The sequence below is a fragment of the Triplophysa rosa genome, linkage group LG13 (genome assembly GCF_024868665.1).
Source record: "Triplophysa rosa linkage group LG13, Trosa_1v2, whole genome shotgun sequence".
Taxonomy (NCBI): Eukaryota; Metazoa; Chordata; class Actinopteri; order Cypriniformes; family Nemacheilidae; genus Triplophysa; species Triplophysa rosa.
The window spans coordinates 21,296,400-21,321,543 of NC_079902.1; the positions used below are offsets into that span (position 1 = coordinate 21,296,400).

At 40.3% G+C, this 25,144-nt stretch overlaps 1 protein-coding gene across 1 annotated transcript; it reads left to right on the forward strand.

Annotated features, from left to right (window-relative positions):
• The first annotated feature begins 966 nt into the window (after positions 1 to 966).
• On the forward strand, positions 967 to 25,144 carry gfra3 (GDNF family receptor alpha 3). Its single transcript, XM_057350077.1, is given in 8 exon segments — positions 967 to 1,538; positions 6,722 to 7,006; positions 10,291 to 10,383; positions 12,295 to 12,643; positions 14,081 to 14,190; positions 15,268 to 15,402; positions 16,082 to 16,212; positions 20,377 to 25,144. Coding segments are annotated over 7 exon segments (1,131 nt in total). The 5' UTR covers positions 967 to 1,538; positions 6,722 to 6,909; the 3' UTR covers positions 20,593 to 25,144.

Sequence of the window (25,144 nt, forward strand, 5' to 3'; positions counted from 1 at the left end):
ATTTGAAGAGGACACAAAGAGTTGCCAGATTGGCTGAAAACGAGAGTGTGCACTGAAAAAGCGAAGTGTGGCTGTCCGGCCCCTACAAAGCCCCACCAGATGGAAGCACTCAATGTAACGACTCCACAACTGTGACATCATCAGGCCAACAGCTCTGTATGACATTTACTCTGATTAGTTAAATGGCTAAGATTGTCTGTCCAGCAAACCACCAGCGTGCACGCACATGCATGCTGATGACCACTGCAGTAATCACCAGAATGTGTATCTACATAAGCTTCATGATTATAGCACCAGTTGTTGGACCATGTAGGACCCCTTGGACAAATCAAATTCTCATTAAAGTTTCAATTGCAAATCTGAAATTGGAACAAGCGTACAGCTTTGTCATTCCTGTGTTGTCCTGCCAACAAAACTTCAGAGTCTAAAGTTCGAACAGTCTTCTGTTCACACTATCCAATGTTTGGATGACTTGCCGTTCATTTGGGATTTCTCAATATGGGGTTTTGTAAACACACCGAAACTGAATACCCTGTGAACCCTCAAGATGAAATCTCAGATATTTCCATTTGCCTGTTGCACCATCCTGTTAAATTTTTTTTCAGGTATCCTAAAAGTGTTTATGTGGCATCTTGATTAACTGTTGTTATTAATGTTAAATATATTATTTAATATGACTGAATGAGCTTTTTATAACATGAATCAAAGTTGTTATAGTTGTTAAATCCCCATCTTCCAACATTTTATATAAAATGACTATGATCTTTTATTGATACAGAACTACAGAACAGCCCTTTGTGGACATTCAAAATGTTCTCCTATGGCATCACTCTGTAAAATCCGTTTTGCTTTTAACTGGAACCTTTATGTTTATGTGAGTGTTGGTCAGGGATTTTGCATGGCTGCGCAAGAGAATGCCGGAGCCAATCACAGGCAGGCAGATGCATGTAAAATTGGCCGCTGAGTTTGAGGACAGGATTGAGCACATAGTGCTGTGGGACAGCTCGCAATCACGCGTCTGTGCTCGATCTAGCGCTCTAACATTTTAACCTTACGCGATTTAATGCGCGCATTGACACATCCAGTGCGCACCTTCTTTACGCGTCTGTCATGGTCGTAGTTGTCTGAATTAAGGATTATCGTTTTAGATGGACAGATCGTTAGTGTATAGGACTATAGTGCTTGTGCGTATGACAGTTTGAAATTGTATGATTGCTTGTTTTACTAACCAACGCTCCGCTCTTCGGACACTTTTTACGCAATAGAAAACGTGTTATTGTGCAAGTTTTTAGTTGGAATCTGATTTTCGGACGCACAATTTTGGAGATTTCTGTCTACGAGACTGTCGGACGGTGGTCCCCGTGTATGGATGTAGTGGGCGGCGGAGTGACGGACTGAGGGGTCGAGACGGACCGATTCCGGGGTTCCAGACGCGCTTCCCCGAGACAACAGAGCAGCATCATCGTCCAATCGAGCGCCTCCAGCAGCAGCCGAGATGATTCTTCTGGGACTATTTCTAAATCTGTTCTTCATTGAGGGTAAGTCTGAGAAACAATCTGAATGACTTACATTGACACATCAGGGTCACACTTTACATTACAATGTTCGTGTTACATTTACATAAGTACTGAGTAACAGTAACGAAAAACATGTACATTGAAGGTAAATACACTTTGTTAGTACAAAAGTGTTTTAATGAATTGTATTTCCACGTTTCCAATTTATGCGTAACATGAACTCGATGATATTTAGGCGTGTTGCCCATCACCAGTATTTTAGGGGAACCGCTGTGCCATGTGGTTGTGCTGAAACAATGAAGCTTCATTTTTATGGGTTCGTAATTTAGGAACGGCTAAATAACTTTTTAATGCTTTGAAATCACAAGTGAACCTTTAACTCCAACATAAAGAACGACTTTAGACTATTCTACTAATATAATTTCTGGTCTTTTAAGGACCAAATTATCATGTTAGAATTAAAATAAATGTTGGCTTTCTTAACAGGCTTTTCAATAGTATATGGTTCATTCGTCACGTTGTGCACTTTAATTATCTCATGATGAAATGTATCTTTTAATACGATTTAATAAAAAATTCATTGATATGTGATGCCTACTTTAATGACAAGTATATAGGTCATAGGGATATTTCATAAAAACAGCTGGTTTTATTACATTTAGTTGTCCTGCTTGAAAAGCGTTCATTTTGTTAGTTCCTAACGAGCGAATCACAAAAGAATAATAGTTTTAAGATCCCAGACATTACAGGAGCTCCTCGAAGCGCGATAATCCTTGCAGGCCAGGTCTAAAAATATAATTTCGTCGGCAAATAACAGCATGTTATGAGACCTGAGATCTGTCACAGTCAATATTTTCCTAATTATGTGACGGCAAGAACACACACAAACGCACGCGCGCTCTTTCATTCACACACACTCAGACAGATTAGACTCGCGAGTTAGTAAAGGGCAGATCTGATGTGCTTTCGTTGCACAGCAACTAACATTTGAGGGATTTTACTTTCTTTTCACACCTGGGACGACACGATGCAATATCGCAAGTCTTTGTGCGAGTGTTTTTGTGGTGTATTGCACGCGCGGCATTCATCATCGTGAGTGCTGTTTCTCGCACCCCGGTGCCACGAGAACACGCTGTAATGCGCGCGCTGATCGACAGGTTTATTTATTAGCTGTGTTAATGATTGCAGATTTGATGTGCTCGCTCGTGCTGTGTGTATCCCCGGGGGTCGCGTCGTATATCAGTCGCTTGAAACCCCCTGACGGCGATCAAGTGGGAAAAGATTTCATTTTGTAGTTTCACATTTAACGCATTTGCATAAAGATTTTAAAAGGGAACCTGAGGTTGAAAGCGTTACCGACTGTTAGATGTTGTTTACAAATACACGAGCTCTCAGACTGACGGATCACATCGGCCTTAGGCAGGTGTGCGCGCGCCCAGGTGTGTTTGACAAAAGTCGACACGCGAGGTACGCATGCGCAACTCTCGACTTTGGCGGCTTCGATTCATTTCCCCAGCGACAGATGCAGACAGGTCTAGCAGGTCCTGGTAAAACGTGGCTGGCGTGCTTACCTAATGCGTTTTACTTATTTTGCTTTTACCCAAATGAGTTTCTCCCCCCAAAAACGCACGATGAGTCAATGCATTTATATACACAGGTGAAACACAAACAAGGGCTTTGTCAGCATATCTACTAATTGCATGATTCTGCTTTAAAAAAAAAATGCTGTAATGGACTCAGATGCATTCCTGTCAAAGCTTGCCAAGGACATACCCAGGGACAGCCTATTTACACGGCCATTTTTAGCAAATCGACGAGAACTGGCACAAGTTTAGTAAACCGCTCGAGTTAACAACTCACAAATGCATTCCCCCCACAGTCATGTTTTCTTCACATATGACGATACGAGTTGATCTATAGGCTTCTGCAGGGGTCGCGCGTGTGTTTTGTTGATAACCAGGATTTGGAAAGGCAAACACGGTGACAGCAGATGGTGTTGGACTCTCTCGCCTCAACTGAAAGATTCAAGCCAAGCGACAGAATCAGAGAGGGCCCGAGTGTGTGTGTGTCTAAACCGAGCTCCTTTCACACATGGCTTTTATGATGATGTTGTAGCCAATTTTCATTAAAGGCGCTGAGTGCAGTGATTTAGTCAGGAGGGCCGTCTCAGCATCACGTCCCTGCGGTGAACTCTCTCTCCTCCGGGGCTCCTGGATTGTCTTCCATTTCTCCTCACTGTCAATCATTCAGGCCCATCCGACCCGGTTCTTTTAATACCGCCGCCATGCTTTGATGTGACGTGTCACCGCAGTGAATAGATACAGCACCCTGACCCACATTTGACAAAACCCTCAATGCAGCAAATAACAGTGTGCGCTGAATGGCTGTACCGCAAACAAGATCGTGTTTATTGTCAGACTTCTATTTGTTTTCATTCATGTTGTCATTCATCACTGGAAAAACACAACAGTTTTAATGGATTTACGGGGGTTGATTGTTTGCAGGTTTGTCAGAATGCTTGGTTTGGGCCCTGATGCTGTCATTTATCTAATGGATTGTGCAGATTTGTTGTGGTCGGGGTTGTGTGGTCTTTTTTTGATATAGTGGTGCTTGGGTTACCACAGAGGCTCAGACCGCTGTACACATTGATTAGTTAATCATGTTAGATCCGCACATATCGACAGCCGGAGCCAGTTTACTGTCGCAGCCCATAAATACAGTCGCACAAGGATGGTTAGATTTACAGTACATGATCGTCCACACGCACTTTCCCTGTCTGTCTCTCTTTCCCTCACGTCTTTGTTTCTCACTCTCTTGAACAGTTTAAAGTCTCTGTCTTCCTCTCAGTGAATTCATGAGACTTAAAGCCTCAAGGCGTGTGTAAGTGTGTGTGTGTGTGTGTGTGTGTGTGCGTGTGTGTGTGTGTGTGTGTGTCACTGTCACTTGCTAAATGTGATTTTAGTGCGCACACACACAGATCGTAATACCCGGCCAGCATGTGTTTGATTGCCATCAGCCTCCATACTGAGACTGTTTCCTATTGTGTGAGGTGTCTGCTGTCTGTCATTATGTTTACCTTTCTTTCTTTCTTTCTTTCTTTCTTTCTTTCTTTCTTTCTTTCTTTCTTTCTTTCTTTCTTTCTTTCTTTCTTTCTTTCTTTCTTTCTTTCTTTCTTTCTTTCTTTCTTTCTTTCTCTCTGTCTTTCCGTCTGTCTGTCTGTCTTTTGCTCTTTTACTCTTTTACTCTCTTTCCCCTTCCTTCCACTTAAAGTTCTTTTTGCTTCAAAATATCTCAATTCAGCTATTATTGTGTTTTAGTTTTCTGGTTATTCAGTTTCATCTGTAAAAAGAAATGTTTATTTAAAGTCTATAAGAATTCTTATAAACTCATTTTCATTTTCCATAAAAGCATCAATAAATGTAATTAATGTAACATAGTTTGAATGCACATTTAAAGACATTACTTATTAATATGATTACACATCGCTGCTGTCCTTCTGAAACCTTGTATCTCCATATTTCGTGATTTGAATTGTTTCCGTAAATCATCATAATTTGGGTTTTGCAAATATCTAACCAATAAAAAGTATTTAAAAGTGCCTGTCAACTTTGACAACTTTGCCATCATTGAAAAAGTTTTTCCATTTCCTGAAAAACAGCAAATTTGAACATACAAATTTTAGAAGGACAGCCACGATATTTGGAAATAAATAGAAAATGCAACCGTTTGACATACTGTATCATTGTTAAAGAGCAAACCATGTAGCGTTTGTCAACAGCGCGCGTGATCAGAGGGCAGAGTGTCGGTTTAACTTTAGCTGCTGTGGTAGACGGTCTTTCACACATTGATCATCTCTTCACCAGCTTTGGATGGAGGTGCCATTTTGTTGGACAGCATTTAGTCGGGTGGCCACAGCCATGAGTTCTCAATCACCACGAGCTTTAAAATGAGGCCTAGTGCAATTTCACATCCCACCTCTGTTGAGAGAGATACCGGGGGGATGGGGGTCAGAGAACTGAAACACAAGAAAGAGAAACACATGTCTCATGCTCTTACAGGGTTGGGGTGCAGGGGCTTTTCTGTTGCAGCCTAATGAAAAACAGAGAAATCGCAGCTTCTGAAATTACACAGTCCTGTCACAGTTTCCCCTCTGGTCACCGCGGCTGACAGCGGGGGTCTCTGGAGCTGGTGACGTCTGTCAGGATTTGGCTCAAGAGCGGTGACGGCGCACAAAGTACCCGATGTCGAGAAACCAGGGTTGAAACTTCGCCTTGATGTATGAACTTCGTGAATCAAGATTTCACGCTGGTTTGAGTTATCTGTCGTCCTGCAATAGCTAGCCAAGAAATTCCCTTCAGAGAAAAGGTCTCTTATGCATTATTTTACACATTATTAATTCTGCCCTTGAATGTAAGTTGAGGGACTTTGATGTTCGGTTTTTCTGCTCTCAGAGTCTGAATGGTTTGTGTGTGTGTGTGTGTGTGTGTGTGTGTGTTGTCTATGGATATTATAACTGTAATGTGTTACTGTCAAACAGATAAAAATATTCAAATTGTAACGTGTCGCTCATAACCAGGCCTTCGCCTGTGGAAAGCTCTGCAGATTTCGGCTGAATTGGAATGCATGGTGTTGCATGCAACTTGTGTTTATTAATATATAAATATATTGAATTATATATTGTTAATATATAAATATTTCAGCCAATGTGACTACTCAGCTACCCATAACAGTGTAGTGTTGTTTAAATTTAACAAAGATTTTTTTGCCAAACTCCAAATGTTAAAGGGATAGTTTACCCAAAAATGAAAATTCTGTCATCATTTACTCACTCTCAGGTTGTTCCAAACATCTCAGGTTGTTCCAAACATCTATAAATGTCTTTGTTCTGCTAAACCCAAAGGAAGAAATTTGGAAGAATGTCAGTAACCAAACAGATCTCATCCCCCATTGACTTCCATAGTATTTATTTTCCCTACTATGGCAGTAAATGGGGGATGAGATCTGTTTGGTTCCTGGCATACATCTAAATATCTTCCTTTGTGTTTAGCGGTAAAAAAAGCAAAACCTGAGGGTGCGTAAATAATGACAGAATTTTCATGTTTGGGTAAACTATCCCTTTAAAGAAAAAACACAGTCTGCTTATTGGTAAAGCAGGTGCATCATTAACAAAGTAATATTTATCATTTTAATTTTTATCCCCCCAGGTTCATTTCTCTCTGTGGTGCCGGTGTTCCCGGGGACTTTGGACTGCATAGCTGCTGTACAGGAATGTATGCAGAACCCGGAGTGTAAGAGGCCGTTTCGTCACTTGGAATAATGCGTGGATGAGGAGGCGGTGGCCCCCCTGACCCTGGAGACGCAGCAGACCTGCGTTGATGCACAGAACAGCCTCATGCACTATCAGCCCCTGCAAGAATGCAAATGCCAACGGGGGTCACGCATGGAGCAGCAGTGCCTGAGCGTTTACTGGACCATCCGTTTTCCGCAGGGTAAGTGTTTACCTTGCGCTAATACTTTATAAACTCACGTGTTTACTGCCTCATGTACTGTCCCAGTTTAATTTGTCTTTGATGAATAGAGTGAACTGCTGGGAAGGTCCGGTGTCTTTCCATTTTTGGGACATCACTGTGTGTGTGTGTGTGTGTGTGTGTGTGTGTGTGTGTGTGTATTTAAAGGCAATGGGAAAGAGAAATGACCCTTTTTGCTGCCATAACAAATGTCCTTCATAAAGTGCATGTTGTTTATAAACAAAAAATGCATTTTTCATAATCTTTCACCAATGTGCAATGTTTCTCCACCTTTAAAATTACTTTCCTTTTCGGGTGACTGCTAAAAAGGGGCAACACACACACTTTTTGCGATGCTCTCAAATTTACTCAACATCAACTCAATCCTGTCCTTCAAGTTAAGTTTTCATTAAAGCGAAAACTGCAAAACGATTTGCAATTGCAAAAAAATTGGTATTGTTTCAAAGCGGCTGTACAGAAAACAACAAACAGATAATGAATAAAAAAACTGCAGGTGAATAAATAGCCAGTTTCACTTAGAAATTAATTAGATTATAAGAGTAAGTGTGGTTGAAAATGCGATTTTATGTTGCCTATCAGTGCACTTTATTTATCAAAAATCTTTTATTAAAGTTACAAAGAGATTTTTTAAAGTCTTGTTCAGAAATACATAAAAGAACTGCCAATTAAATCTCAACAGATAAATCAAATCCCACCCTTTATTTCCCAGCGTGTTTACCCAGCACATTACGAAACTTAAAAGCATTGTGAATGTCATGTTTCTTCAAGATTCCCAATACAACTCAATGACAAAACCGGTTCAATGTCCAGCGCTTCTCAAACAGTTTAATATCAAGATATAAGAGCAGACAGGTATAAAGAAACACAAAGCAGAAGAACGGAGGGCGTAGCTCAAGAGACTCATGCATAAAGAATTCAGTTAAATCATTTCGGAAATGACTGCCTCTGTTCCGGCGTAATTCATAAATACTGAACTCGTGAATCTCAGTGGATGCCGTTTGTTATGTTCTTTCAGGACATGCCAAAATGTCTTAATGAGAGTGTTGAGTGAGCTACCAGTGGATTTAGATTTACTCAGTATGGCGTTTAATGACTGCTCAGTAATGTGTACAAACTGGCAGGCCGGCACAAACCCAGTCAGATTCTAAACAAACGACTGGCTCGCTGACAGCCCTATCGTGATTAATCTCGATCGTTCCTTCATCTGTTCATTACGCTCAGCAGGACCGATAAATACACGCAGGAACCGCGGTTTGCGTGACGTCATAAGGATCATCAAGACATAATGAATCGTTTTTGCATCTATATTCCCATCCAATATGGTTTATTAATATTCAATGTTATGAAACTGGAAGACGGCTCCAGCAGCAGCTAATCAAGAGCTGTTGTAAACGCTGAGTAATCCCAGCCATCTCTGAGCACAGAACTCATCATGCGTCTGAGAGTGGCGCAGGGGCCGGAGAGCCCCGAGAGGCCCGCGGGGCCGGCCTGATCCACAAGCTCAGAAATAAATGCTTTTGGAACGCTCGCAATTGAAATGTCAAGTGTTCTTCTCTTGTGCGGTTCAAATGCAAATGTATCATGCAGAATATCAGCCGGTTAATTGTGAATGTAGTGCACTTGATGCGTGCCTCTGTAGACTAAAATGTGACGCATGTGTAAACGAGATGAGAAGAATTCTGCATTTGTGTGTATGTGTTTGTGAGTGGGTTTGATAACTAATATTTTAGAAAATGTCCTTGACAACATTCTTTTTATGAAACAAAAAGCAAGCATGCAAAGATTGCTATTGAGGTGTAACATCCATATCTCCTGGTGCTCTTTGGAACTTGGTTGAAAACTTAGGCTATTCTTTCAAGAATTCATCAGAAAAAAATAAAAAAAAAACTGATAATGATGTCTTTATTCATAATGATGTCTTTATTGATATGTTTCGGAAGAAGATGTGAGTGCTGTTTGGGGGTGGGGCTGTCCAGTGCTTTGCTTAGTGGTTTGTCGCAATGAAACGCATGTAGCGATTGTATTCTTTTCTGCATCGTGTCTATATATTCGAGTGAAACGACTACTGAAATGAGAAAAAAATGTAGGGCGGGACTTGATTTCATCCATTGAGAACTGATTGGATTGTTGGAAGTTGGGCGTTGGTAACGAAATGGAAGTAGATTTAAATACCGGTTTGCAATCAGTGGCCATTTCTCAATATGCGGTCCTCGTGTTCTCGCTCTACGTCATCAATAACCGTCAAAATCCAGTTCCAATACTCAAGAACACAAGAACAGAGAACGCATGAAAGTACCCGGATGTATTCTCGATATCAAGGATGCATCGAATGCAGCCTTGCGTGCCTACGGAATCAGCTTGAAGTCCCAGAAGTCATCCAAGTTCGTTCTTCCCAGGCTGCCTCGCCAGACCGGTCTCCACAAGAACAAAGTCCGTTCTTTGCGTTCTTGGAATTGAGAAATGGCCAGTCAGTCATTGGGGCACCGCCCTCGCGCCATTCCTCGTGACCGGAAGTGAAGAGAGGTTGTTTTGAGGGGGAGAGGAGGATAACGTTTTTGATGAAAGATTATAAGAAAATATAATTAAGTGCACAGATAAGTCACCTATTAAAAGCATTACATTCATCCATCAAAATGTTTTTTTTCATGTTGTCTTTAGGAGCCCACCTCCACTTTTAGTGCAAACTTAAATATTAAATGTTTGCATTTGGCAGATGCTTTTATCCAAAGTGATTCACAATGCAGTGAATCCGTTAATGTCTTTATCAGTATGTGTGTTCTCTTGGATCCAACCCAAAGTACAGAGTTTTATTCCATTTTCTGAAAAACAGAATTCGCACATCTGAGGTTTTAGAAGGACTGCGACAATATATCCAAGCGTATTTGTGTTTATGTGTGTGTGTTTGAACACTCTCGGCACACAGGGTCCCCGGGGTTGTATCTTACAAATAGACTTTCTATTTCAACTCTTCTCTTTGATCCAGACCCCTAAAACTGTGAACTGACACATTAGCCAATGCACAAACACTGTGCTCTTATTACAGTCTGAACTGTGTGGCATTGCACTGTATGAATCATTATCATGAAATATCACGTAATATCAGATAATCCCTGTAATTTGATTATCTGCAGTGCTGTTAATTAGGCGTAATGATAAGGTAATGGTGCGGTTTGGTGAGCTTCATTAGTCTGGAACAATTCAGCATCTAACTGTATCTACTGTATATGCTTGTGTGTGTGTTACAGGTTTTGATGACATTGAGACGTCCCCGTACGAAGACATTGAACTGGAACTTGTGAGAAACACCGAAACATCCAAACTGGCTTCGATAGTTTCAGGTACTACACTCAGATCAGTGATATGGCAGAATAAGATCCGTCACAGCTGACTGCACCGTGATGAATGCATCGCTGTATGCTGCCGCGTTTGTCTTTGAAAGCGTGTCTTTGTTGTATCTGTGTGAAATAAGAGAGAGGCACAACATGCAGGCTTGTACTGCGGCCTTTAAAAGTATTTGGACACTAAAAAATGCATGAATGTTAGAGGGCATAGAAGAACAAAATATCAAACCAAGAGGCATCGCAAACAAATGCTGCTGGAGCTTTTGTTATAAGTGACTCGACTTTTCTGAGCCATTTTTCACAATTGCTTTTAACCAGCTGGCCTCAAGGTCGTTTTTAATGGACTGTGTGAGGTCAGTTTCCCTCAACATATAGTTCATCAATAACGATGACCGCATGCCACTAATAGTTCACAACAGGAAAGTGTCCAAATACTACTTTGTTTTCGTTTTGAACAGTACCTTCTGTTGATTTATTTAACTTTATTAGTGCGGTCCAAGTGCCGTGTTTTTATTTTATAACTTATTTTAAAAGTTGTTTTTGAAAATTAGGCAGATTTCCCATGAAGATGGTGGGATATTAACTAAGGGGGAATGAAAAATAAAAAAAGTGGGATATTCTGTTTGTATCAGATATCAGAGCTTCTTAATTCAGTGTAGGCCTATATGTGTCGTGCTATTTTAAAGTCTCAATACACCATATGCAGATTATTGAAGGTATGTATAAATATGTATAATTATTTGTATAGGTTAAAGTGATATAATTATATTTAAAAATAAATGACATACTTTTAAAGGGAAAGTTCACTCAAAAATAAAAGTTCTGTCATCATTTACTCACCCTTTTGTCATTTCAAACCAGCATGACTTTCTTTCTTCCGAAGAACACAAAAGAAGATATTTTGAAAAATGTTAATAACTGGACCCCATTGACTTGCACAGGTTATGTGTCCATACAAAAGAAGTGAATGGGGTCCAGTGCTGTTCGATTACAACTTCCTTAAAAATATCTTCTTTTGTGTTTTGTGGAATAAAGAAAGCCGTAAAGGTTTGAAATGACAAGAGGGTATGAGTGTAAATGATGACAGAATTGTCATTTTTGGGTGAACTCTCATTTTAAGTATATAAGTATATTAAAGATAGACAATATGTATGAAGAAAATTCATAAACATGGAGTCAGAGTTGGAGGGTATACAGTCACTCTGATTATGAGCATTGAACTTCAGACCCCGTTATAATTTCCACATTATTTTTCATTAAAGTACGACGAGGATTGTGACTATTTTGTTTAAATAGTTTAGTGTCTTCTTTTTCCCTATAATGCAATGTGAGTTTTTTCTTGAATTAAAAAAATCTTTATGCTCCTTTAAGAGTTGTTGTTATTATGGTACGATTCAAGCGAATTTGATAAAGAAATATGAAATGGTTCAGTGCATCATTTTTTATCTATCTATAGAGTTAATGCAAAATGAAGAGTGTCTGATGCACATGAGGTTTGTAATATAGACCACTTCGGGTGACGTACACAACGCTGGTTCAGCGCAGGTCCAGAAGAACTTCCTGTTTACACGTTTGAACAAAATCCAACCAACAGAACCAAATCCAAATGTTAAACAAATATCATTAAGATGTAATTATGTATGTGAGATTTAAAAATAAAATAAAATGAAATGAAACCGGAAGTGCCTCTGGACCAGTGTTTACATCTTGCAAAGTGATCTATACACATATCTGATGTATTGACACTTCTACAGAGAATGATGGGAAATGTAGTTGGGTTGCTCAGGCGTGTCATATCATAAACCGACTGAATGATTTGTGTCTTGACGAGCTTTATCATAATTCTTTATGAACTATAACCAATTGGACCTTTATTTGAGACACGTTTTCATTCTCTCTCCTCTTTAGTGTCCTCTCTTCCTCTGACCGATCAGAACCAGTGCCTGAAAGCAGCTCAGGACTGTGGCTTGTTTGAGAAGTGTGGTTCCCTTCGCTCCGAGTACGCGCTAGCATGTACTAAAATCATACCGGGAACAAATCACTGTAACAGGCACAAGTGCCATCGAGCTCTGCGGCGCTTCCTGGAGCGCGTGCCCGAGGAGTACAGATTCGGCGTCTTATTTTGCCCCTGCTCGGACACTCTGTGCGGCGAGAGGAGGAGAAAAACCATCGTCCCATCCTGCTCCTATGAGGAGAGAGACGGGCAGCCCAACTGCCTCCATCTGGAGAGCTACTGCCTCAAAGACAACCTGTGCAGGTAAGAAGTGTGTTTGCTTGCGTGGAATAAAGCAGACGCTAGTCTGAAAGTTATTACAAAGTATTTGTTTGGACGAAAAGGTTACGGTGTTCCACCTGCACATACAGACGGATGTCTTCTTGACACGCCCATTTAAACACATGGCTCTCATGGTTTCAAGGTATAAACAGGTTTAAACTTTGAACAGGTTGTCTTGAGAACCTTTTGTGCAGGGGTCACAATTAATGTTGTACGCATGATTTTTTATGTAATGAATTGCACTGAATTAAGACGGTACATTGACAGTCCTAGTTTTGCTGCGCTGTCTTCCACCTCTTCATCCAGACACAAGCCTTTGATACTCTCTCACGATCTAACTGCATACCATCATTCTGTATTTTCCGCTCTCCTCTTTGAAGCACTTCCCTTTAATCTCTTTTGAGTAACAGATGTTACTGGCAGTTTTGCTTATCTAAGCATCATTAAGAGCAATACAACATGCTGAATAGGATGTCAAAAAAGGACAACAGGTCATACTTAATATGATTAGATGTCATCTACTCTGTATTTAAAGAAAAATGTTTTGATTACATAGACCTGTAGTCTATAGACTTACTTTGACACTTTGTTTTCTAATGCAGTCTAATGCCTTTTTTTAACAGATGTACAGCTTAAGAAAAATTAGGAGACCATGCCACATTTTCATTTATTCAGCATTTCTAGATGTATTGTGCTCATTTCAGTTCAGTGTACATGAACTTGTTTTCTTTGCAGTATTTGAGGTCTGAAATAATACAGAGCATCTTTTCTGTTATTTTCACCAGTTCTGCAAATAAATCCAAATAGAAACAAGATTTTTATTTGAAATTTGGGAGAAATATTGTTAGTAGTTCACAGAATGAAACAATAATGATCATTTTACCTAAAGCATGGTAAATTCAGAAAAACTGAAAATCATTTTGAAATGGTCTCTTAATTTTTTCTGCAGCTGTGTGTCTCCAAATGATTGACTTATGGACATGTCCAATTATTTCGCCAAAATGGTCTTTAGAATGAAAATGTCTGTCTGCGTTACACCATCTGCCTAAGATTAGCAATACCAAGTAACAAATCATGTCAATAATAATAAACGTGAAACTGAAGACTGTAGGCTATGTTCCTCCCCAACATTTGAGATATGAAACATTGACGTATTTCATGTTTTTTTAAGTGTCTGAATCCTTTTTTAGGTGAGCGTATTTCCATGAGTAGACAAATATCAAAGACACTTAACAAAAATGGTTACACTGCAGGTAGAAGTACACGCCTTGGGCCAACTCAAAATACAAGAGAAAATTCATAAAAATCAAGAAGATTCAATTACCGATCGTACACTCGTGTGTATTTCATCTGTCAGAATATGACGTACATCTGTTCTAATAATCACACGTCCATATTTAATTTTGTCTGCTCGGTCAGGTCGAGATTGGCTGATTTCCAGCAAAACTGTCAACCGTCGTCTCTTTCGCCCTCCGGCTGTCTCCGGGAGAGTGGAGCCGTGTGTCTCAAGGCCTAAGCTGGACTCATCGGTGAGAATGCACCTCAGACGACCTTAAGAAATGGACACGAACTTAATGAAGAGTTCAGAACGGACAAATCGATACATCACTGCACGATCTGTACTTAAATAATACTGCATTTTTAATGACGGCCATCTCTTATTGAATGACTGAGTGCGCAAAACGGCAAATGGTACAAGGTGCAGCCGGTCGGAGCGTTTGGGGATCAAGTTCATGTTGCGGGTTTTACTTAAAAGGATTAGTTCATCCAAATGTGAACATTCTGTCGTTATTTACTCAGTCTCAGACGCTCCAAACCTCTATGGTGGTGGTGGTTTCTAAGTGGAACACAAAAGGAAGAAGCTTTAATGTTATAAAGCTGTTTGTTTTGGATGCACAAGTCGGATTGATCGAATCGTTCATGAATTAGATGTAACGGATTTTCATATTCAGTTCAATAAAAATGTATTTCTATACTTTATAGGGAATTCATATTAGTGGAGATGCAAGCAAAACATGAATTAATGAAATGTATGAAATACATAGAAAAAATATATATTTAAGAGATGTACATTAGCAAAACTATAACAAATTATTTGACTGTAGGTTTGTAACCAGACCACTATATTCAAGATGGTGAATAAATTCATAAATTTAATCTCGCATCATTTTATAACTGTAATTTCAGTTTGTTCCTCGCATGGAACTCCAGTAAAGCATCCGAAGACATGACATACTGTACATTATAAGCAGTTTTTACAGCGCTTGACAGGTTTGCTCACACACAATCTGTTATATGGAAAAGATCAGTGTACGGGTTTTTTATTTCTTTAATTTCTTTACCTGGTTTAGAACAACATGACGGCAAGTAAATAATGACAGAATGTACATTTTTGGGCAAGCTGTTCCTTTAAGCAAGTGTGGCACTTACATTGAGTTAACAGAACAGACCTGGGGCTGTATAATTAAACCGGAGGGGGGGTGAACAGACTACACTGGATGGAGTTTCTCACAGATGGGGTTTAGGCTAATTGGCACAGTGTCTCTTCCTCTGACTCTCTCCATCTCTCGCTCTCATCTCCTGTTTTTTCATTCTTTCCTCTGCAGGCACCATCATGACTCCAAACTACGTGAGTAACAGCAGTACAGAGGTGTCGCAGTGGTGTAATTGTGAAGGCAGTGGAAACCAGTGGCAGGACTGTCTGCGTATCCTACATATGTTCAACAGTAACATCTGCTTGCGTGAGTACTGATCGCACAATGTCATTTACAGATCAAACCTAATTTAATTTCTTAATACATGTAGACACCTAAGGGTTTCCTAAGGGCTACATCAAGTCTTGCGTTTTTTTTGTCATGAAATAGGATTATGTCAGAATATGGAAGTGAAATGGCTCGCACATGTCCAGAATAAATCCTGACTTTATGTGTCCTGCTTATGGTTTATTAAATACACGTTCCCCCCACAAGTTTTAAAATAATATGTTTTTAAAGGAATGTGTCTTGGGCATTAAAATCCCTGGCTGAAATGGGTGGAGCGTTTTTATTTTATGTTTTTTTTACAAGTGAATGTACTTCTCATTGCAGGAATATTTTCAAAACCCACAGACATGTGACAAGTGACCAATAGTTATGATTAAAAAAGGCATAAAGTATAGATGCCTGTAAAATATTTCTGCCCGTAATGCAACTTATATTTGAATGTAAAAATAACTGAAGGCATAACATACATTCCTTTACATGCTTTAGAAATTTGTACATTACCCAAAATAAGTCATAAATATTTTGTATTTAATTGTGTATTTTATAATTTGGTCAATACATCAGCATATAAAAGCCCCAAATGACTATAAAAGCTGCAAAATTACATGCTTGTAAAAATTATTTTTAAACTTATTAAACCCCGCCTCTTTGCTGACAGGTAATGCAATAGATAGCATGGGAAGCTCCACCCCCCGTCCAGTGGAGGGCACACCCCTTCCTCCACCTCGCCCCTCCCCCCAGGTCCAGCGCAACGATCTGAACATCAACCTGCTGCCCGAACCTGAACTCGTGAGTACTGAACAAAATTTCCTAAAACCACCCGACTGTCTCTTTCCATTACAATGCTTACTCACTTTTTACTGAACAGATAGACCCATTTACTTTACTTTTTCATTTGTTTGTTTCTAAAGTGTAGATGAGAATGTGTAGATGCTAAACTCCGCCTCCAACAAATCTAATTCGGATTCCGGTCGAGTTCGTAGCCTTGATTTCACGAACGAACAACCCACGAGTTTGGCCTTGTGGCTAATTTCTTCAGCTTGTAAAAAAGGGGTTCAGGCGGCTCGTCCGTGTGCACCCAGAGTTGACGGACCGAACAGCCCCGCAGTCCTGCCGCTTTAAGCATACTGATGCATTTCAGGACCTGAACAGAACGACTTGATGCACGGCTGAACGTGAAGCTTCAGAAACACGCTGACGTGTCGCAGCCCCTGCAGCCGCTACAGTGAACAAAATCCCACCCACAGCAATTCACTTGACTTTGAGCATGTGGGATGCTCATAAAACTTCTTCATGTTCAGATTTAAGTGGGTTACAATTTTTGGAACGGTAGATTTGTCACAGCATCTCATCCTGAAGGTGACAAACTAGTTTTCAGAAGATTGACCTCTCAATCAATGGATTTTTAAGGCTGAGACCATTTGTCCCCAATGGACATGACCTTATAAAGTCTTAGCTGGTCTTTACCCTTCAAAAAGCTGTAATGTCATAGACGTGTTTATGAATCATTTGACATGTTTTTCAGACCACACCGCGACGGTAAACAAACGGCAAACGGCAAACGGACTGTAGGGTCGGAATCAAGCCGCCTCAACTGCCACCTTCAATTCAATCAGAAATAATCACAGAACCCACAGGCCTTCAAGAACACAATCATGGGAGGGAATTAAATCTATATCGATTTGCTCTTCCTTTAGTCAGATTCTATTGTGCTTTGGAATGAGGGTGTCAGCCTTATTTTTCTTTCATTATGGCCGACTGCCAAACTTTAACTGACTCGATGAGGCTTAGGAGGCAGCGTTATGCAATCACATCTTTAATTTGTTGTCAATCCTGTGGTCGCCATGGTTTCTGTGCTTCGAGCATCACGATATGCTTCGCAAAGAGTGACTCACAGGTTCTCCGGTACTGTATTACCCAGGGACACCTGGAGAAAACTGTCCGTCAGCATTCTCATTTCAATGGTCGGCCAGCTGGTGCATTCAAGCCCAGATGAACGTGACGTACGTGCAGACATATTTAGTTCATGGACACTCATTTTTCTGTGTACTCGGTTTAGATTTGAGCCAATAACCTGAGCCATAAACACCATGTGACTGATCACTATGGATGCCTCAGGAATTCACTGATTGGACCTTAGAAACATTATTGAAATATTTGATTATTATATTTTATATTTTGAAATATGTTTCAAGTCTGTATGAAATATGTCCGTTTCACGTTATTACAGTCCCTTCAAAAATGTGGTCTATTGTAAAACAATATTTAATATCATATAATATGATTTATTTATTTACATATTCACTTAGTATTGATTTGTTTAGGGAAAATTTAGTAATTATTTTATAAATAATTTACTACAAATATAAAGAATTTGAGTATGTTGTGTATTTAGTATAATATAGAACAATTAAAGTATAATATAGTTTAATATAGAATAATTATTAAATTATTACAAGGATTAAAAATCCAATGTAATAATTGATTCTAATTATAATTTTTTGATCAATACTGTATATTTCTTGGACACTATTACAGTCCCTTGAAAAATGTGGTCAATTGTAAAACAATATTTAATATTATTTAATATGATATATATATATATATATATATTTACATATTTACATATTCATTTAGTATTTATTTGTTTAGAAAATATTTAGTAATTATTTTATAAATCATTTATTATAAATATAAGGAATTTTAGTATGTTGTGTATTTAGTGTAATATAAAACAAATGAAGTAGCCTATAATATAGTTTAATATAGAATAATTATTAAATTGTTTATTTTTCAGAATTATTACAAATTAAATGTAATAATTGATTCTAATTATTATTTTTGACTAATATATTGCTTGCAAGTTTATTATTTTGTTGGAATAGGCTACATAACTACTTCTGAATAGCCAGGAAGAAACTTTTTTGTAATGGTGCAGTTACGGCATCTACCAGCAGGGGCTTAACACCAAAGTTTGACCTCGGTGTAACAGCGCAATATCTCGCTAGTCATTTCTTTTTCTTTTAGTCAATTTCTTTATTTCTTTAACCAATACGCTTTAAAGGATTCAGAGACTGGCACCATACGTGATAGCAACCTTTACTTGACTATCTATTGTAAAATGGATTGTCTGTTTGCTGCCCACATAAAAGCGACCAAATAATCCCCCAGCATCCACGCACGAACCGACTCTATCAAAAATCACGGCTCTGATCTGTGTCGTGCGTCTGTCCTCGCTTTGGACGGCGTTCACATCCTCTGTTCTCAGAACACACAGACCACAGCATTCAGCTTAGAGATAATCTGGGCCTGCAGACATAAAGGATTCAATTCAGTTTCTGTTGTCATTTATTTCGTTCCTACACCCTCTCGTTCTTTCTCAATAGTGTTTTCCAAATCTCTCTTCTCTAAAAGTCCATGTCTTTCCTCATCTGTCTCTCTCGATGTGCGTCTGACTTTCTCAAGCCGACTGCGTGTCTCTCTCTGAACGGATTAGCTAAAGGTGTTTGCATGCAGCGTTGCGTCAGTAAAAACTTCATTAATATTAATATATTCCTACCCGTCTCTCTCTATCATTCGTTTATAATCCCTTACAATCTCTCCATTCCTCTCGATGATAAATACTCACTGTGCCACCATTCTTATGCTTCCTAGTTGTATTGCTCACAAGTTTCTCCTTTAAATCACCGGAACATTAAAGGGGTCATATGACACGGCTAAAACGAATATTATCGTTTGTTTTAGATGTTTGTAATGAATTTTCCACACACCGTGCATGATTGTATTTCCTCTTTGCACCGCCTCTCTGAAACGCACAGATTTTTTACAAAGCTCATCACTCTGAAAAGCGAGGTCTGCTATGATTGGCCGGTTAACCAGTGCATAGTGATTGGTCGAATACTGCAAGCGTGTGACGGAAATGTAACACCATATTTGGCATTAAATACCATATTTGGAACATCAGGTCCCAAAGCAATTGTACTGACAGGTACGACCACCTTACTTGCGTGTACATTTGGGCGGTCTTAGTCAAATCATACCACGAACTGACGTAGATTTGTGGGGGTGTGGTTACACGAGGCGTTTCAGGCAGGTCTGGGTGAGCATTCGCTTTTAGATAGAATGCATCTTTTGCTCCGACACTTTCATTTTTGCAATTTACGTGTCTAATACATGCACGGGCAACTTATAACACACCAAAGACACAGAAAAACACACATTCGCTCCATATGACCCCTTTAAAGGAGATCTCAGTTAGCATTCATTTTTTAAACATTTATTATATTCTACTTAATGAAAATATAATATTAAATATGTTGCTCAGAGGTTGCTCTTTTATGGTGCAGAAGATTTGAGTTCTCAGTTATGTAATTAAAACTTGACGTTTGATTAAAACGTTGGTATCTTGACAAATCTAAGATCAGTTTGTGGCATTGTTGAGATCTCCATCGATACGCTAACAGAGACATTTGTGAGATTTCTGGGTATTTTGGGGGCAACATTTAGTGACTTAAAGGGATAGTTCACCTACAAATGAAAATTCTTTGATCGTTTATTCACTCTCATGTCATTCCACTTGTATGACTTTCTTTCTTCTGCAGAACACAAAAGAAGATATTTTAAAGAACGTTGGAAACCAATCAACACTGGCCCTCAGGGACTTCCATTGAATGAGCACAAAACCACTGAGACATTCCTCAAAATATCTTCTTTTGTTTTCCACTGAAGAAAGAGTCATATGCAGGATTAAGGGCGAAGAAATGACAGCATTTTTGTTTTTGGGTGAACTATCCCTTTAAGTCCTCAGGAAACATGTTTGCAAATAAACATCATTTTCGCAATTCCCTCTCCTGACACCGATGGCGCAGAAATGACACTCATCCCCTTTAAACACATCTCATTTGTGATTTTTCAGGTCCGTGTTTTTCTCTAACACTACCTCTCATTTTCCAGGAGGTAGCGGAATGCGAAGAAGATGATGAGGAAGAAGAGGAAGATGAGAACGAAACCGGAGCAGGAGGCTTCAACGTCATCCCACCCTTCTCGGAGAAGGTGACAGTCACTAATTTGGGCTCCGAGGCGGGCAGGGTCCACAGCCGAGCCGCCACCCTCTCCGAGCTTCACTTCCTGTTCGCGGTTCTGCTGCTGATTGCCCTCAGCTGGGGGTAGAAACCAACGCTCGCACACCTTCTCACACGCACACACGCACGCCGACACAAACTTTCACATCAGACTCTAAGACCTGTTATCGAGAGACGAGTGGAACGTCACATCAGAGCGCTGGAGAGAGCGAAGCGAGGGGAAAACTCTTCTGTCCTTCTTTCTGTCTGTCTGTCATTCATTATTTTTCTCCTGGGGAAGAGGCTCCGCTATAGTTGTAGCTGCTTGGTCGTTAGGGAATCGCTTTTTTTTAATCGGATTCCCCGAGCCATTCGAATCACGACTCATCAGACTGACTGTAGCCGATGATGACCGATTTGATCACGTGATGTATCATATAAAGCTTCAGATATGGACGGAAAACTCCGGCTGTTCGAGACTTGCTACTTGGCTTTCTCTAAATGTGCGTGTGCTGCAGCATCGCATTACCTGCGTTCAGTTGCATTCAGAAACCCGCTGTGCTTATTTGTTGCTGAGACGAAATGTATGTGTGTATGTGGACGTGCAAGTTTGATTCGCTTGACATCGCAGCCTGTCGACAAACCATGTCGAGCACGATTCCTAAATCTATCGCATTTCACAACCCCCGTGTCTCCCAAGTCAGGTCACACACCTAAACACGTGAGCACACGCGCCTGCCCCGGATCGCGCGGATGCAAGCGCTTTTCTTTTATTGCTCTATCTGCGATGTGCATTCATTTTTTTGGACTCAGCACAGACTGTGCACTCTAACCAGGGGCGTAAATAAAAAACACGTCCTTCGACAGAAAAAAACAACATGAGTTATAAAGGGGAAATAAAGAAATAAACAAACGAAATAAATAAATATATCGCCGCACAGCAGGTGTCGGAGTCCGGTCTGGTGTTAGAACCCGGGGGGATGAACAGGAAGTCATTTTCCAGCCGCCCGTCGCCTGCTACCTCTCTCTGAGTCTGTTGTTTTACTTTCACAGAGATAATGGCTTACAACACAAACTGTTTATCTTGTTGCATGTTCACGCCGAAAGAATTACTTGTGATGGGAAAGAGATAGAAAAGAGATGAAGAGAAGAGAACACGGAGCGTCAAACCCTCCAGCAAAAAAAAAACATACAGTCTGGAATCACATGCTTTTTCTGTTCCTTATACATCTTTTGCTGACACTGAGGCTTTTTTCAATCTTGTTTCTTTTGCTCTCTCTCTCTCTCTTGATTTGTTATTGTGTATGTTTAAGGAAGCGAGAGAGCATCTCTGGGTTGTGGCTCGAAAGGCTACAGCTACGGCCGGAAGTGATGCAAAATCTCGCCATAAAATGACAATAAATTACATTAGCTAACGCCTACACCTACCATAACCCTAAACCTAACCTTACAATATAAAAACAGTAAGTAACTGTTGTTCAGCGTGACAAATTATGCGGTGTTGAAGTGCGCATGCCCAGTGGAGGTAGCTGTATCACTTCTAGTCTTAACAGCATCTTTGTCTCTTTAGGAGTTTTCTTAAAGGGGTAGTTCACCCAAAAATCTCATTTGTGTAATTGACCCTCATGACTTTTTATTTGTTGTGGAGCACAAAATGAGAAGTTGTATGAACTGTGCTGTTTGAGGTTTTCAAGATTTCAAAAAACATGACTAGGATTTTGGGGCAAACTAATCCTTTAAAGCACTTTCACTATAGAGAGTTTAGTGTAGATGTGAGTTCACTTGACATCAGAATTTGTTTCATCTGGTTGGTGTGAAAGATTTATTTGAGACATACGTGCACACCAGCAAACCGGTTCAAGGTGACTGTTAATGTGATTCCGGTTTAACGCAATCCATCTCATTGAAAAAGTGAATCGCTCTGAGGTTTTTGCATGTTCGCTTATTACAAAATTATGTATTTCTAATAGCTGCTTGTCTCAGAATAAATTGCTTTTGGACAGCAGCACACATTCTCCGTGTATATTAGTGCCAGACTTACCAATGTGACGCGACTTAAGTTTCTATGTAAATCCGAAGGGACAAATATTTAAAAAACATGGCAAAACTGGCATCTTTTCCCCCCCGAGTTGTTGTCTTGCTACAGTGGTAAACAGCTGCCGTTAAAACTCTCAGCGGCCCTCGTGTTGACAACGCAAACCCACCGTGATTCTGAGCCAAAAGTAGGCCTACAGCCTGCGGGGGCCGGAGGAGGAGGAGGGTTCGGACCGAGCAATCAAGCCAAGCCTTACAGCGTGAGGGCTGTACTCGAGATGTCCGCCACCCCCCTCTTCCTCTCCGGAAGAAATTAAAGCTCAGCTAAAGTGCTCATATCTCATCCGGCGTTCACGCGAAGCACCTTAGATTACACCGACACGACTTAACAATCAGATTCCGAACTGTTCTATTATGCGGAGGAACGGCCTGATTGAACAGACGTTGTGCTTTTCGACGTCTTCTCCTCCAGCGCAAGGTCAGCGAGGCACGCAGCGCGCCCGCTCAATCAGCAGGGTTAATTAAGAGAAGAAACGCAGGCGCGTCGGGATTGATGCGCCTGTCGAGATCGCGGGCGGCCTTTATGATGGCTGTTGTTATTTTTTAATTGTTATCTGGGGCCAGTGTCGTCCGCCCAGCCGTAACAGAAGGAGGCGTCGGATGAGTGACATTAGAGTCGGGGAAGGCGGCAGGGGTGTCAGTATTTCACACTAGAATATTTCAGAGAAAAAAATAAAGCCATGCGTTAAATAAATGCAAGTTGCGGGAAAGTTCGAGTGAGAAAGTTCGGTTGGAAAACGTAATGAGTTGCCTACCTAGACTGAATTTTAAGGCATCGCTTCAGACGCCTTTTAAGATGCCTGTTTTTGGGTGCAACCCTGAGAAGATACTATATTTTAATAATACATTTTCACGGCCATGCCAGTTTAAACCGGATTTTCCAACCGGATTTATTTTAGTCGGCTCTCTAAGTAGGCAGCTGCCCGTGTAGGCACACGCGGGTTTGGAACGGAGCGTTAGAGACGCGGCCCACACCAAATTAGCCGTAGCAGTTTGTGTTGTTTGACTTTATTCGCGTGTGCCGCATTACAACCACGTTTTGGCCCGTACGAAGATTCCTTGTGTCTGACATTTCCTCCTTGCCCATCTGTGCCTGTGTACACAGGAGAAACCCGTCGCGGCGGATCCTCCGCGTCGAGCGCTGCATCGCAGGGAGCAGGGGAACGGAAAAGAGATAAACACACAATAAGAGGGATAAACGGATAGGAGAGAGGAGGAGAGAGTGGGTTAGAGAAAAAGTACCCCAGTGAGAGCTGGAGAGAGAGCTGAAAGAGGGTAAAACCAGAGAGAGAGAGTAGTTTACCCTGTAGGCTCATAGCTTTATTATTATAGTATGCGGACACTGATTTATTTGGCGGCTGCAGGCGCCCGTTCTGAAACTCATTTTAGTGGTACTGATGTTGATTCTCTCTCTCTCTCTCCTCTGGCTCAGCATTATGAGGCCAGTGGACTGTGCCACCGTTTCACCCCACAATGCACCATCAATTGCATGAAAATAATCACCGCCGCTAATGTTTTTCTAATGAAGATGCCCAAAATAGTATCTGTATTTAAACCTCTTTTATGGAGTGCACTTATCTTTTTTTGTGGATAACGCTGTATTTTTTACTTTTATTAATGACTTGACGGATTTGCGTTGTCTGTTTCCAGAGTTAATTTTAATGAAACTATCAACAGTGAACACTCTGCCCATAGTCTATCTGAGCATTTGCAGGCCCACATGGAACTTGTGGAACTTCACAGATATACACAGAATTAGAAATCTTGCTCCCTTATGTTCATTTATTTAATAATTTGCCCAATTTATGCTTTCGGCTGTTTGAAGAGACGTCCGCACTAAAATGTTACTTTCAACATAAGTTAAAAGTAGAATACTGCAGTGTAATTCGTATTTACTATAATAAACCATAGTACCGAAAATATAAAAGTATACTTACACTTATTTACCACAATTTACTATAGTAAATACTACAGACTACTATAGTATACGCTTACAAAACGTTGTAAAATAGTTTACAGCTCACTACAATTTACTACAGTTTTTTCCGTAGTAAATACTAAAGTGTACTTCTGAATTTTTTCATGTGGGTATGTTCGTGTTCTGAAATCAGTGTTAAGGGCACCCTAACTCATTTCACTTGCTGCTGCACATGCTCAGTCATTGTTAAAGTTTCATGTGATGTACAAGGGCCTGACGTGGGAAAATAGTACAATAGCACACAAAAGCAGGTTTTATATCATGGATGAAATTTCTTGCCAAGAATTTTTTTGTTTGTTTTTTTGTGACTGGTTGAGTGGTTCTGCTGGGTACGCTGTGATACGAGCATGTCTCTCATTGCAATGTTGGATTTGCCTTTGACACCCTGCCCGTACGAAAGCACCTGCTCTCAAAAACTCTCCCTCAATTACTGCCCACCGGGTCACTTTGCAGACCTGTTGTACTGTGCCGGTCCTCCGCCGGTTTCTTCCCCTCTGCTCATCTGTATAAAATCAGGTGTAAAATGAGAATTCACTGTTTCTGTGACCCATGATAATGTACCATCTGAAATAAACTAAACGGAAAACAA